General features: G+C 43.8%; 1 protein-coding gene across 1 annotated transcript; it reads left to right on the top strand.

Moving 5' to 3' along the window:
* Positions 1–392: 392 nt before the first annotated feature.
* Positions 393–11,211, top strand: LOC146205400 (uncharacterized). The gene is made up of 6 exons (XM_084586917.1): positions 393–444; positions 3,474–3,635; positions 5,385–5,423; positions 6,210–6,306; positions 9,371–9,492; positions 10,098–11,211. The coding sequence occupies exons 1-6, from the start codon at positions 393–395 to the stop codon at positions 11,165–11,167; spliced, it is 1,542 nt and encodes a 513-aa protein (XP_084443043.1). The 3' UTR covers positions 11,168–11,211.
* The last annotated feature ends 790 nt before the right edge of the window (positions 11,212–12,001 follow it).

A 12,001-nucleotide genomic window follows, 5' to 3' on the forward strand; every position in this document is an offset into this window, starting at 1 on the left:
GGCCGCAAAGTGACCGAAATATTTATTTTAAACTTTCAGTGCATCAAGCGCGCTGTCTGGCTCATTAACAGCGAATTCACAACATGACGGGTTAACCCGCAGCAGTGACCGCACGCGCTTCTGCTGACAACTTGCATGTTCCGGTTTTTGCGTTGCCCGTCAGAGAACTTAGAGGAATTTTATGCCACAAAAAGCTCACGACAAAAGCGGGGAGCCCAACGGCAGCGCAGCAAGGGCACTTAGAGCATGACCTCCACACACTGTTCATGCTAGCATTGTCTGCGTGGTCAAGTTACGGACGTTCGCTATTAACCAGTACGGCTTGTCTCTCTTTGTTATTTCTGTACGGTAAAGATTTATTTCCTCACATCCAGCGGAGCCACGACGACAACATGAAACTTCTTATGCTGGTAGTGGCTGCCATGGCAACGTCTTTCGCTTTCGGTAAGAGCGTTCTTTTTTTTTTTTTATTCTGTTCTTGCGAGGGGTAGAAAGCTATTTTGAAAAAGGAAAAATTTATTCCTCACTGCTGACGCACCTATAGACCATACTATACTCTGAGCAAAACTTTTGATTGTCGCCATTACCACTGTGTTTCCGACTTTTCTCATCTACTCTTGTCACTCAGGTGACGCCGTACCTTACTTAGAGTCGTAGCAAGCATGCTGATTTATTTTGATTTATTCTATATCTTACAGAAGAAAATATTACGCGGGACCGGTCGTTTTCCCCCTGACAAGAAACGTGCATTTACATTATAAATTAGCATCTTCGTTTAGAAACTGCGATCCTGTTGCTCGGCGCCGTGCGCGCGCTAGTTCGTCGTAACCAGTAGCTCGCAAACCCTCAGAAAATGCATGGTGACCACTGGCCACTCTCATCAGCTATCATCTGCGGCCGCTCGGAAGTGACCCAGAGAACGGAGCATTCACTTCACTGTTCACAGTAGGAGCCGTCGAGCGGTCGGTGCGTCGTCCGCTATATCTGGAATTAGAGTTGCTAACATCAGCTATTTTACGTTCAGAAACAAATAATAAAGCCGTAGTCCTCCACTATACGGCGTCTCTCATAGCCCTTGTTAGCACTCCGCGCATGTATACCATATACCATAGAAGTATTTCACCGCAGTCGCGTGCACTACACGCGCTTGTGCACACGGCAGCAAGAGCGTATACATACTTCAGGATGAGGAGAAAAACAAAAACAAAAATAAAATTGCCCTGGCCCGCACCACGTGAGACCCAAGGGGATAGAAAGAGATTCAAAGTGAGAGGCCACTTTTCAGAAAAAGAACATGTTTAATATTAAACACAAAGAAGACATTAGTGGTTTATATTAAATGTTTTTTTTTTTTTTTTTTGTAAAAAAAAAATGTATATGCATCTCACGCCAGCAATGATAACTCATATATCGCGCCACAACGAAGCTTCCTTTTGCGGTTACATGCGTAAAGATGGTAGCTCTGCACTAAACCAAAATTATCATGATATTATCAATTGTCGTTTTTTAATGAGACAAATGCCAAATACAATGATTTTCAATAAGGAATGTCGTTAATCGAAATGCAACAACAATAAACGTTATCGTACAATTTTTATTTTTCGTGGTTGATTGCACAGCCCCAATATGTGAAGAATACGTGTGCAAAGTTTCATTAAAATACGGAAAAAAGGCTACGAATGGTCGCGTAAACTGAAATGTCAGAAAGCTGAGTTGCGAGAAAAAAGAATAAAAAGGAGTTCATATAGCTATACATTATACCATATGTCGTATAGCCCTGTCCAAGAGGGTTAAAATCGGCTATTTATAGCCAACGATCTCCTTAATCTTCTCTTTTTTTTTTTTTTTTTGCCTGCGCATCTGCTCGCTTTTTTTTTTTTCTTTCTTTTCTTTACCCGCGTTTCTTGCGGCATCGATTGAGTGACGGCAGGATTTCTTGATGCGCTTTTGGTCGCCTGTCTAGCAAGCTTTCAAACAAGCTTTCACCTTTCCCATGCAGTTAAAGCGCGTAAACAATGAGGTGAAGGCATAGAATTACACTATAGGCTCCGAACAGGAAGTCTGCAGATTCAATTCGCGCGAGAACGCTCCAGCGTACACCACCAAAGAGATGTAGATGTCATGCATCCCTCTTGTGAGCGTTTTTGCTCTTGAATGCAAGCAAAAATGGACATTCATGCATGGAAATGAGTGTTATTGTAAAACTTACAAAACTAAGAAGCAAAAACAGCAAAATCAATAAAACAGCATATATATATATATATATATATATATATATATATATATATATATATATATATATATATATATATATATATATATATATATATATATATATATATATATATATATATATATATATATATATATATATATATATATATATATATATATATATGTATGTATATATATATGCTGTTTTATTGATTTTGCTGTTTTGTGGGAACCGAAACTAACCGTTTCGATTCCCACATACTATCGCGACAGTTTCAGTTAACCAAAATGCTCAGAGATTTGCTAATTTGGCTATTTTCGGAATAGCTTTATTCAAGAGTATGATTTTCACCAATCATTTAAAAACTATTATATAAATTGATAGAATAAAACTGATAAACAAAATCAGTCCGCAGGTTCATCAACTTGGAACCTACGTGGTCAAATATCATGCTTCCCTCTTGTGAGCGTTTTTGCTGTTCAGTGCCAACGCAAATAGACATACATGTTTAGAAGAAATTGTAATGATTCTAAATTGAAATATCCAGAAGTCAAAAATGCAAGGCCATGAAAACTGCGAAAGATATTTCCAGTATATGGAAAAAAATCTAAACAGTCAATTTCGGTTTTGCAAAATACACAGGGAGTTACAAATTTGGCTTAATCTCTGGAGTAGAGTTAAAAGTATATATATATATTTTTTTTTTTGCTACAACTTGAAAACTGATTTTTTTTTTTTTTAAATAAGTTTTTAAAGTGGACGCCTACCTCAAACGAAAGGCGGAGGATGCTCGCCAGCAGTAAAACCTTGCGGCATATCTTCGTAGCGCATCGCATAAAAAGAGCGCGAGGTGGAATTTTCTTTTTCTTCTTCCTACAGTAGCAACAACAATAACAACAACAGGTAGAATCGATAATGAAAAAGGGTCTTTGAATGCGAATTGCCTTTCGGTGCCAGCTGCATCAATTATCTCCGCTTCCTGTGTTTCAAAAAAAAAAAACCGTTTGATAAAAAGAGGTAAAAAAAATCATGGAGGCGCAGCGACACCAGCCCTTCACAGAAGCATCACATTGCAAGCGAAATATTGCAACAAGCCTCTAGTACTGCGGTACTCTGAACTCAGACCACATCACACTTACTGCTAACACCAAGCTGCAGCGTATGTGGAGAAATATGTCGTTAAATTAGCTTGCAAATGTTCATAGTTGCTCCGCATGCTGTGCAGCTGAGCATGTCTTGCATGCGTTTTTGTACGCAGGTCAGAAAGTTGTCTACGGGCCTCCTGTGCTTGACCCCAGCAGTCAGGAAGGACAAACGCAGCAGTACCAGCAACAGAGCCAACCTTTCAGGCAGCAGCAGAAACAGCAACAGCAGCAAAGGCAGCAGCGACTCACGGTCAAGAAAAATATGGCACAAGCCGGTATGTGCACCGTACTCAATACACGAAGCTTTGGCTCTTTAAATGCACGTGTGACGTAGCTTGTTTTCGGCGCGGAAGACAACAGGATGCGCGAGACAAGAAATGCTGACTTTACTGCCCGTGCGCCGATCTGGGCCACTTCCGTGTCCTGTTTACTGTCAACTGTGCGTAAACAGAACTATGATTCATTGCCCGCGTCACATACAGACACAATGCCTGACATTAAACGTCAAGTATATAGTGCAACCTCTCCTGCCAGTGGCATGGCGCCACACAATTGAGCATTACTAATAATCCTATTCTTAGCTGTATAACTTCGGTACGATTCCTTCACGCATATGACATGTAACGCCTAACCATCTTTAAACGCAAACGTATACGGATTGAATGAACTAACCTGCAATTCAACTGCAACTTGCAATCAGATGGAGAAGCCCATCATTGAAGCGGCTGAGCACGTGGATATGAAACGGTGACGAAACGGAAAGTCTAGTCCGGAAACAGTCTTATAAGCTAAAAAGACGCTGCTGCGTTCACACTACTCCTAATGTTATTTATCTAATCATAGCGTTAGTTTTCTCTAATTCTAATCCTAATGTTAGTTAATGATGCTATTTACTAAGCCCTTTGCGTGCGTATTAGTCATTCTAGCTGAAATTTACGTCAGAAGGATACTACCCATCGTAAACAAGGACGCCAGCTATCAACAGGAAGGAGAGTGAGTTTCGGTGCTCGTCAATAAAGCAATAATAGCCCTTGTGCTTATCCTCTTTCTCTGTCATCGCTGGATCAATTCATTGGGTTTCTGAGCTTATTACAAAATTAAAGAACCAGGCCTTTCTTTTTTTCTCTTCTTCGATAATAAGCGTGTCTGAAGCCATCTCTCTCTGCAAATATTTCAACAGTTGATTCAGTTTTTACGCCATAAATATGAGGTGGGACACCGACGGAGCTTGTTCATTTCGCCTTACAATTTTCCCTTAAATCTTACTCCTTCCCGGTTCCAGTGACATTCACAATGGCTCATAAGAGGTTAATCCACCGGTAGCTTCAGTATAGACACTTTCTAATATTCCTAAGCATCGAAAAACTGAAATACGCGAGTAATTTTCGAAAGTGGTCGCTGATACAACCGCTGTACAGCCCATATTAGAGACAAGGTTTGCCATTATGGCTTCTGAATTCCTGTAGACATGTATACACGGATATTCTGGGCATTTTCTGGGAAAAAGTTCTGAAACGCCATTTTTTGCATATAGTTGGACGTAATAAATATATAACGTAATTTTTCACGGTATTAATCGATATATCTGCATATACACTCTCGGCAAGCTTCTTGTTCTTGGTTTTAAGTTTTTAGGAACGCCCCCCATTGGTTTCCAATGGCAGTCTCGATTACTCGTTGTCACCGCAGGGCAAACTTCAGAACCAAAAACTTGCTACCCATTGGAAGTTTCGGCCACCCCTATCTGCATGTTCATAAAGGCCTCTCACAAAATTTCATAGTCGCCTCCCAATTATTTACGAAAAACGCATCCCAATGTGGTTTTTTTTTTCTTTTTTTACCACTCGCCGCGAGTGCGTGAATAACTTTCAAAGCAAATTTTCGCGCCACATCGGAAGCTTACAACATTCCCATCAATACATAACAGTATCTCGCAATATACCAGTGTTGCCGCGCATTTAAAAGATGTCCCAGAATCTTACCATAACTTGCTGTTACGCTTTGCTTGCTTCCACACTTTGCAGCGCTCCAAAAGGCAGCGCAAGATGAAAGGTGCCCGAATGGTAAGAATCACTGCAACCAGCTATATTTAAAATCGCTTCTGAGGTTATTTCGTAGCGTTAATGAAAAATTTAGGAAATTCGAAGCAACACTGAAGCTAGTTTGTAGCGATTAAATCGCTACAGAGACAGTCCAGCACACGGAAAATGTGCATGACGACCGCTTCGAAACAACATACCTGAGGTGACAGAAGTGCCATATGGGCCTTTAAAACAGTCTGCCGACTTTGCAACATACCACCCCCAGTACAGCTGTGACGCAGCATAATATTTGGGCAAGACCAGTAGGTAATTATCCAGTTAGCTCAGTCACAAACATAGCTGATCCTAATTAATGAAGAGATGCGCACTGGTCGCAGTTATGGCTGACTATTACTAGAAAAAAAAAAAACAGTAGTTTACTATTCTGTTGCATGTAGCTGTTTTAATCTATGGATGGCAGAACAGCAATCGTACCGAACTAAGTGTATGTACAGCGGCACATGCGGAAGAAAAAAAAAAGGGGGGGTGGGGGGAGAGGAGGAAAGGTACCACCTTCCTCCTGAATGCTAATCAATAAATTGAATTCAAGAATCCTTGTGCCCTGAATTGTTCTACCACCCGAGGCTCTTTAAATTTTGTAACAAAACTTATGCCGATCTTGGATTCTGGCTCTACTTGAATGCGACCTTATGGGGCGAGGATATTTTCATGAAACTCATGTTCAGGGAATAAAATACGAAGCAAGAAACAGTTCCAAAGGCTCGTTGTTTTAACTCCTTGAACCGTACACGATGTATAAACATGCAGGTCGCTGCCAAGAAGCCGCTTGCACAGCAAAGCGCATGGTGCGGTTACTAAGAAGACGCTGCATACTTTCGCCCAGCGGAGCAGCTGAAAAGTGCTTGTACGTATACCAGTTCTTGAACAGAGGGGCATAGAGACACATCTTTTTAATGTACCGTCCATTCCATGACAGAAGCGAGCTGTCGATTCCTGCTCCGCAGATTGTAGGAGACCCTGCGGTACGAAAATGCGGTCGCGCCTTGTACGGGCTATCAGACCATATTGAACTGCAATCATATGCCTACGAAGAGAACGCAATCTTTCACCCTTTTACGTCCAGCCACGGCCAGAAATGAGTGAAACTCGCGTTTTTTCATAAATGTCACTGGGAAGTGCACATTCACCTAACTGTATCGACATCGGGCCGCACATTCCAGGACTAGTGCACAGCAATGTTTCCCTACTTATTGTCACAGCTGACAAAACAAAATCGCATATGGTTCGCTACGCTTCACATTGCTACTGCTTGCAGCGGAAGTTACAAGAGCTCATCGCCCGCTACGAGAAGTAGCGAAACGGAGTACTGCTTTGCTTGCACACTGCAGCCTTTGACCGATGACCTCACAAATGAGATGAGTAAATGTCGATTAGCTACTTGTAGACGCCTCCGGTATATTGCCCTAAAGATATGTTGACTGCGAACGTTTTGGTGAATATTGCAGTCGGCACACAATATTTTCTGATAGGGCTTAGTGACTTTCTAAGTGCTGCGGTGGACTTGTACTACCTACGCTTTCCTTTTATTTTCCATCTGTATTGTCCGGTTTACGCGTGTTTAAATGGAGGCTGCATTTCCTGATCGTGAAGGAGGGAGAAGGTCGAAACAAGAGCTGCCTTTCTAGATATGAAACAACTCGACCGTAGGCTACGCACAACATCGGCAAATATTGGCCACAAAATGACGTTCCGATAAGAACATGTATTTTCGACCAAAACATTCCATGTTTTCTCAAACACGGTATCTCTTGCTCAACTCTTGTCGCTATCTCCACTTAAAGCACATTCGCAAAAAACGTCCTTGTACCTAGCTATCCCTGTTGCACCGAGCACGAATGACGGTCTAGAATGTGCACGCACTCTGCAACGAAGTCGCACAACCCGTGCGTATTTGTTGCCTAAGCATTGTGGTCATCGTTGACCAAATGGCGGACGCGGCTGCTACGACGTGCGTCTTATTTCTGGGAAAGCTGTGTCTAGGTAATTTTTGCACCGTAACCTACGTCGCTCCGTCAGGTTCATCTACACGATGGACCAAACAGCTCATCGCCTGCGAAACTGCTCCATCCGCGGTTGGGACGGAGCCATTGACGTCGGGTGACGTGATGTTCCGCCCGCGGATAGAGCCAGTGGTCCGTTGTGTGGATTGACCTGTAGTCCGAGGTGGAGACGACGGGCGCTATGCAGAAGGCATGATGCAATCCAGGTACTTTTCCAAAAACCAAAGTATCTGACGGCAGCGAAATTTAGCGCGATATGTGAACCGTCGCGAGTTAGCAACCGAAGTCTAAGTTGTGTCAGTCATATTACAATTCATTTCACTGGCACGGGCAGAGGTACTTTCTTTTTCTTTACTTTTGGCCATATAGTATATGTATCTGCATGGTTATAGTTACCCCTCATGTAACGCGCCCCATTATGGTACCCTTGATGTAAAAAATAAACAAACCTGACTTTACTTTCGCATGTCTTGTAGCGTTGGCTGTAGCGAGACAGCAACCCAGAACACAAGTATTTCCCAGGGCCAAATTTCAGAACACTACTTAGCTTGTGCGGCTCCTTTGCCTCGCATGAGGAGCCCTCCATGCTTCCTGTACTCAAGGAAGCGTTGAAGGGAGCCATCTCACTTTCGAACCGCCCTTAGCGGCTCCTTGGGTAACGATCCGCAAAGAGCGACGGCGAACCGCTTTCGCGCCTCAAGCGTCGAGAATTTGCGCCTAATATTTGAAAATATTGCTCCAAGTTATACAAAATCGAGTACACATCTGTGTATTTATTTCAAAGTGCAATCTTATGTGTGGTAGTTTGTATATAACACGTGTTGTTTCAATGCTCCAGACAACTTGGCAGGAAAGCATCGTTGTTCTGACAACGCGGCCTTGAAGGGGCAGCAGCGAATGATCGCTTTGCCCGCATTGCGTCGCCCGAGCCGCCGGAGACATTGCTCGAGCCCGAAGCAAGCCATTTTGTGGTGAAGAGTGCTTTCTGGTCAAGGGGAAAAGTGAGGAAGCATGAAGGTAGCGTTGTGCCTACCGCAAGAAAAGGACACCCGAAGGGAGGCCTCCCTAAGCGCTCCTTAGTAATTCATGTTAAAAAAATTACCAAAGGAAAGTGGGCAGCTTTAAGGTTTCCTCTCTGGAGCAAGATGCGTTTCAAAATGTGGTTATCGGTGCTCCTGTATTATCATCGTTATCCTCACGCCTGCGCAAAGGTAACCTCGTCTTTAGCGTGATCTGCGGCGCTTTCACAGCATTGCAACATACGTACGCCTGCATTGTAAAAAGGCATCCGCCGCTCGCCTGCATCCACTCGATTCTTGACGTCGGCCGCTGCAGGGGCCGCTTGAATCGAGGATAGGAGCTCGATCCCAATAGGGTGTAGTCGGCCGATTGCTAATGGACAGGTAGGTCAGCTTACTTTTAGTTTTTGCCCATGGAAAATTTTTATGATAAACCAAGCTTCTCGTCGGAGATGTAAAATCAAGTTTTACGCCTGAGCGGCTGTAAAATGTCACGTGGTACAAATGAGCAGTGGCACTTATTTAAAATGTCGGAACAAGCATAATTCTTGAATCATTCGTTCGAAAAATTTGGTTTATCATCAAAACCGGTTTATGGAACCGAAAATATTTTCAAAATATACTGTTTTCATGCACGCCTGTGTGTATGTTAGTGCTTGTAAGTTTCGGAACAAAGAAGAGATCTTCGTGTTGCAAGCACCATTGCCCTCCCAACCAATGCGGTATTGTTATTTGTTTCTTATGATGCAAATTAGGAACAACAGAAACGAGTATTGTTCCGTGACTTGAGGACTGAAGTATAGGTAATAGGTATATAGCCGCAAATGAGCCGATACAGTGTTGCTCCTCAATTTAGTGAAGAGTAAAGGCGCACCTTAACTTTCTGCAGGGATAACCGATGCATTCGCTATATCCTGGACAAGAACGGTTGCAGTTATGAAGACTTACCTTCTTGGATTTTCCACCCTGAAACTAGGTCTTCGAAGAATTTTCCACCTGTTTGTACGGAAGGTGAGAAAACAGCAGTAATGTGTTCTTTCTTGGCTTATAGGGCCGTTATTTACATTTCCTCTTATAGAGGGAAAAAAAAAACTAACAGTAGGTATTTAGCTTGGCTCTCAACAATACTCACTCGAATTCAGTTGGAAAGAATGCACGGGAGCTTTTTTTTTTGTTTTTTTTTTCTTTTAAATCCTGATCCATTCTAGTACAGAGGTCGTTTCCGTCTCTGTTTCGTACTACTACGGCTTCACGCTTGCTCAAAGGTTATTTCTTTTCTTGAATCGGGGTGCAAGATAATTACCGCCTACTGACGTGTTGTCAATATTCCCACGAATGTTGCTGCTCTGTGTTTTCTGATTTCCTGCACACGAGAGGCTTAGTCTAGAGGTCCCGCTTTCTGATTCGTAGTGTGAAATATTTGCCGCACGTAAATATCATGCAGCTGGTGCATGCCTTATTTTGTTGCCGCAGCTGATGGGTCATGATGCGTCATGATGAGTCATGGCAGCTATCCTTAAGGGTCAGCATGATACTTTATGGAGCGCAAAAACGTACCATATATGCGGCATGTCGCGACAAAACATTCGCTTTTTCGCTTTTCTTTTTTTTTCCAGAAGACAACAGCCAAGTTTCTAGCATACAGTCCACGGCTGAAGCCCAGCAGGCTCCGAGCTCTCAGTCACGTCGGTACTATAGATCCCAAATCACATCGTCCCAATCAAAAGGGCAGTCTGGCTTGCAATTCTCTGAAGCTCAGCTGAGACAGCTGGCGTCGTCCCTAGACTCCAAAATAGGGGCAGCTTACTCTAGCGGGTCGTATATAGCACGGAGCCAAACTTCGGAACCATGGTCATATGCATACAAAATGATGTACTCTCAAGTGCCGTTGTTCCTTGTCTACGCAATACAGCCGTACGAACTGTCACAAGGTCAATATAAAACCAAAGGTCTAACGAAAGGTTTGGTGGCCGCTAAAGAAGGTACGGCTGACGGACTTCTAGGCAACGAAGAATTAGCCGTCATAAACGAAGGTGGCGTGAAGAAAATTAGCGCACCCTTCCTGACCTGGTATTCAAGTAAAAAAGGCACTCAAGAGCAGCAGGGTCAAGCGAAACGACGAGTGACGAGAAACGGTGGTTGGCACGTCACTGAGCAAACCGCAGTCCAGAGCCAGCAGCCGTTCGGCGCACTGAGCGCGGGCCAAGACAGTGTCCAGGCTCAAGTGAATAGCGCGCAGCTAACAAAATTAGCAACTGGCCTCTCTGAAGCAGTGTCTGCCGCTCTCTCGGAAGAAGCAGAGCAACAGACGTCGAATCAGCAGTCGTCCGCAGCGCGTGACTCCAGTTCTTCGTCACGTGGCTTCTACCGGGAATCTAGCCACGAGTTCAGCCAGCTTGCTGCTTCGGACTCATCCGCAGAGCAACAGCAGGAGCAGGAGCATTCCTCGCAGGAGGAAGCTGCCGCGCAGGCGGCCGATGCAGCGGAGGCGCAACAGATGCTGCAAGAGGCTCCAAGTGCATCAGCGCAGTCAAACGTGTTCGCAGACCAAGCTTCGGGCCAGCAGACAGGCTCATGGAGTACAGGGATCCGTCGCCAGAAGTTCGTCCAAGCGGGTGGTACTAAGGGAGGCACGAAAGGCCAACTGCGAGCCTGGACGCGAAACAACCTCGGGTACAGCGGCTAGGCCCTCTCTTACTTCACGTCGAATGGTTTCTTGTCCTTGAATGTTCGTCTAGTATCAAACAATAAATAATCTCGCAAAGCGCGCGAAGCCTTTAACAGCTCACTGGGGCAAAGTGGACAACGTGAAAGCACCAAGTCCACAAACTGCACTATCGTGACCGTGCCTTAAGTTCAAGTTTGCTAAAAACGACAGGAACCTGTCTCTCCACATGTTCTCCGCCCCTTCTTCACGGCCTCAAGGCTCATATCAAGGGGCTGAGCGCGCACATTCTCGAGCAAGACCACTCCCTTGACTCTGGGAGTTCATCGTAATTGCAAAAAAAGAAAAAAAAAAAAAGGAACAACCGATGCCTGAGCCTTCGACGCAGGTTTCCTCTTAAACAATGCCGCCGTTCTCTTGGCAGTGTCAGTTAAGCAAGTATCGTTATACGGAGAAAAAAAGTGAAACCTTTATGCAAGTTTTAACGGACCAGTATGACGTTTGAACCTCCGACACGAACAGTTGTACAAGGCTCGGCCTTTTGAAGCTATAAGTGAAAAAGTATTTATAAAATTTCACTCAAACCAGGGACCCCTTTAATCTGGATACCTACTGATTCAGGTTTTCTGACAAAAATATATTTCAGAAAATAAAACACCTTCCGCTTGCTTCCCTGAGCAGCAGCCGGGGCAGGATCTGCGTGTGATCTCGATGAATTAATTACCGTATTAAGATAATTGTTTTTGGTGGTATTTCGCTACAATTTTGCTACAAAATATGAGGGTGCTCTGCGTGGAAATATTCGATTAAAAAAAAAAAAAAGACCGCGGCGCTTGCAACAAAATCATTTAGAGT

Source organism: Amblyomma maculatum, chromosome 1 (genome assembly GCF_055883805.1).
Source record: "Amblyomma maculatum isolate TAMU_Amacu chromosome 1, ASM5588380v1, whole genome shotgun sequence".
Lineage (NCBI taxonomy): Eukaryota > Metazoa > Arthropoda > Arachnida > Ixodida > Ixodidae > Amblyomma > Amblyomma maculatum.

What these genes read in the sequence shown, in the direction of transcription:
- LOC146205400 (XM_084586917.1), top strand. Translation starts at nt 393, where the DNA reads ATGAAACTTCTTATGCTGGTAGTGGCTGCCATGGCAACGTCTTTCGCT. An exon ending in GAAAAATATGGCACAAGCCG is followed by an intron (nt 3,636 to 5,384) that starts GTATGTGCACCG and finishes CACACTTTGCAG; the next exon opens with CGCTCCAAAAGGCAGCGCAA. An exon ending in TCCACCTGTTTGTACGGAAG is followed by an intron (nt 9,493 to 10,097) that starts GTGAGAAAACAG and finishes TTTTTTTTCCAG; the next exon opens with AAGACAACAGCCAAGTTTCT.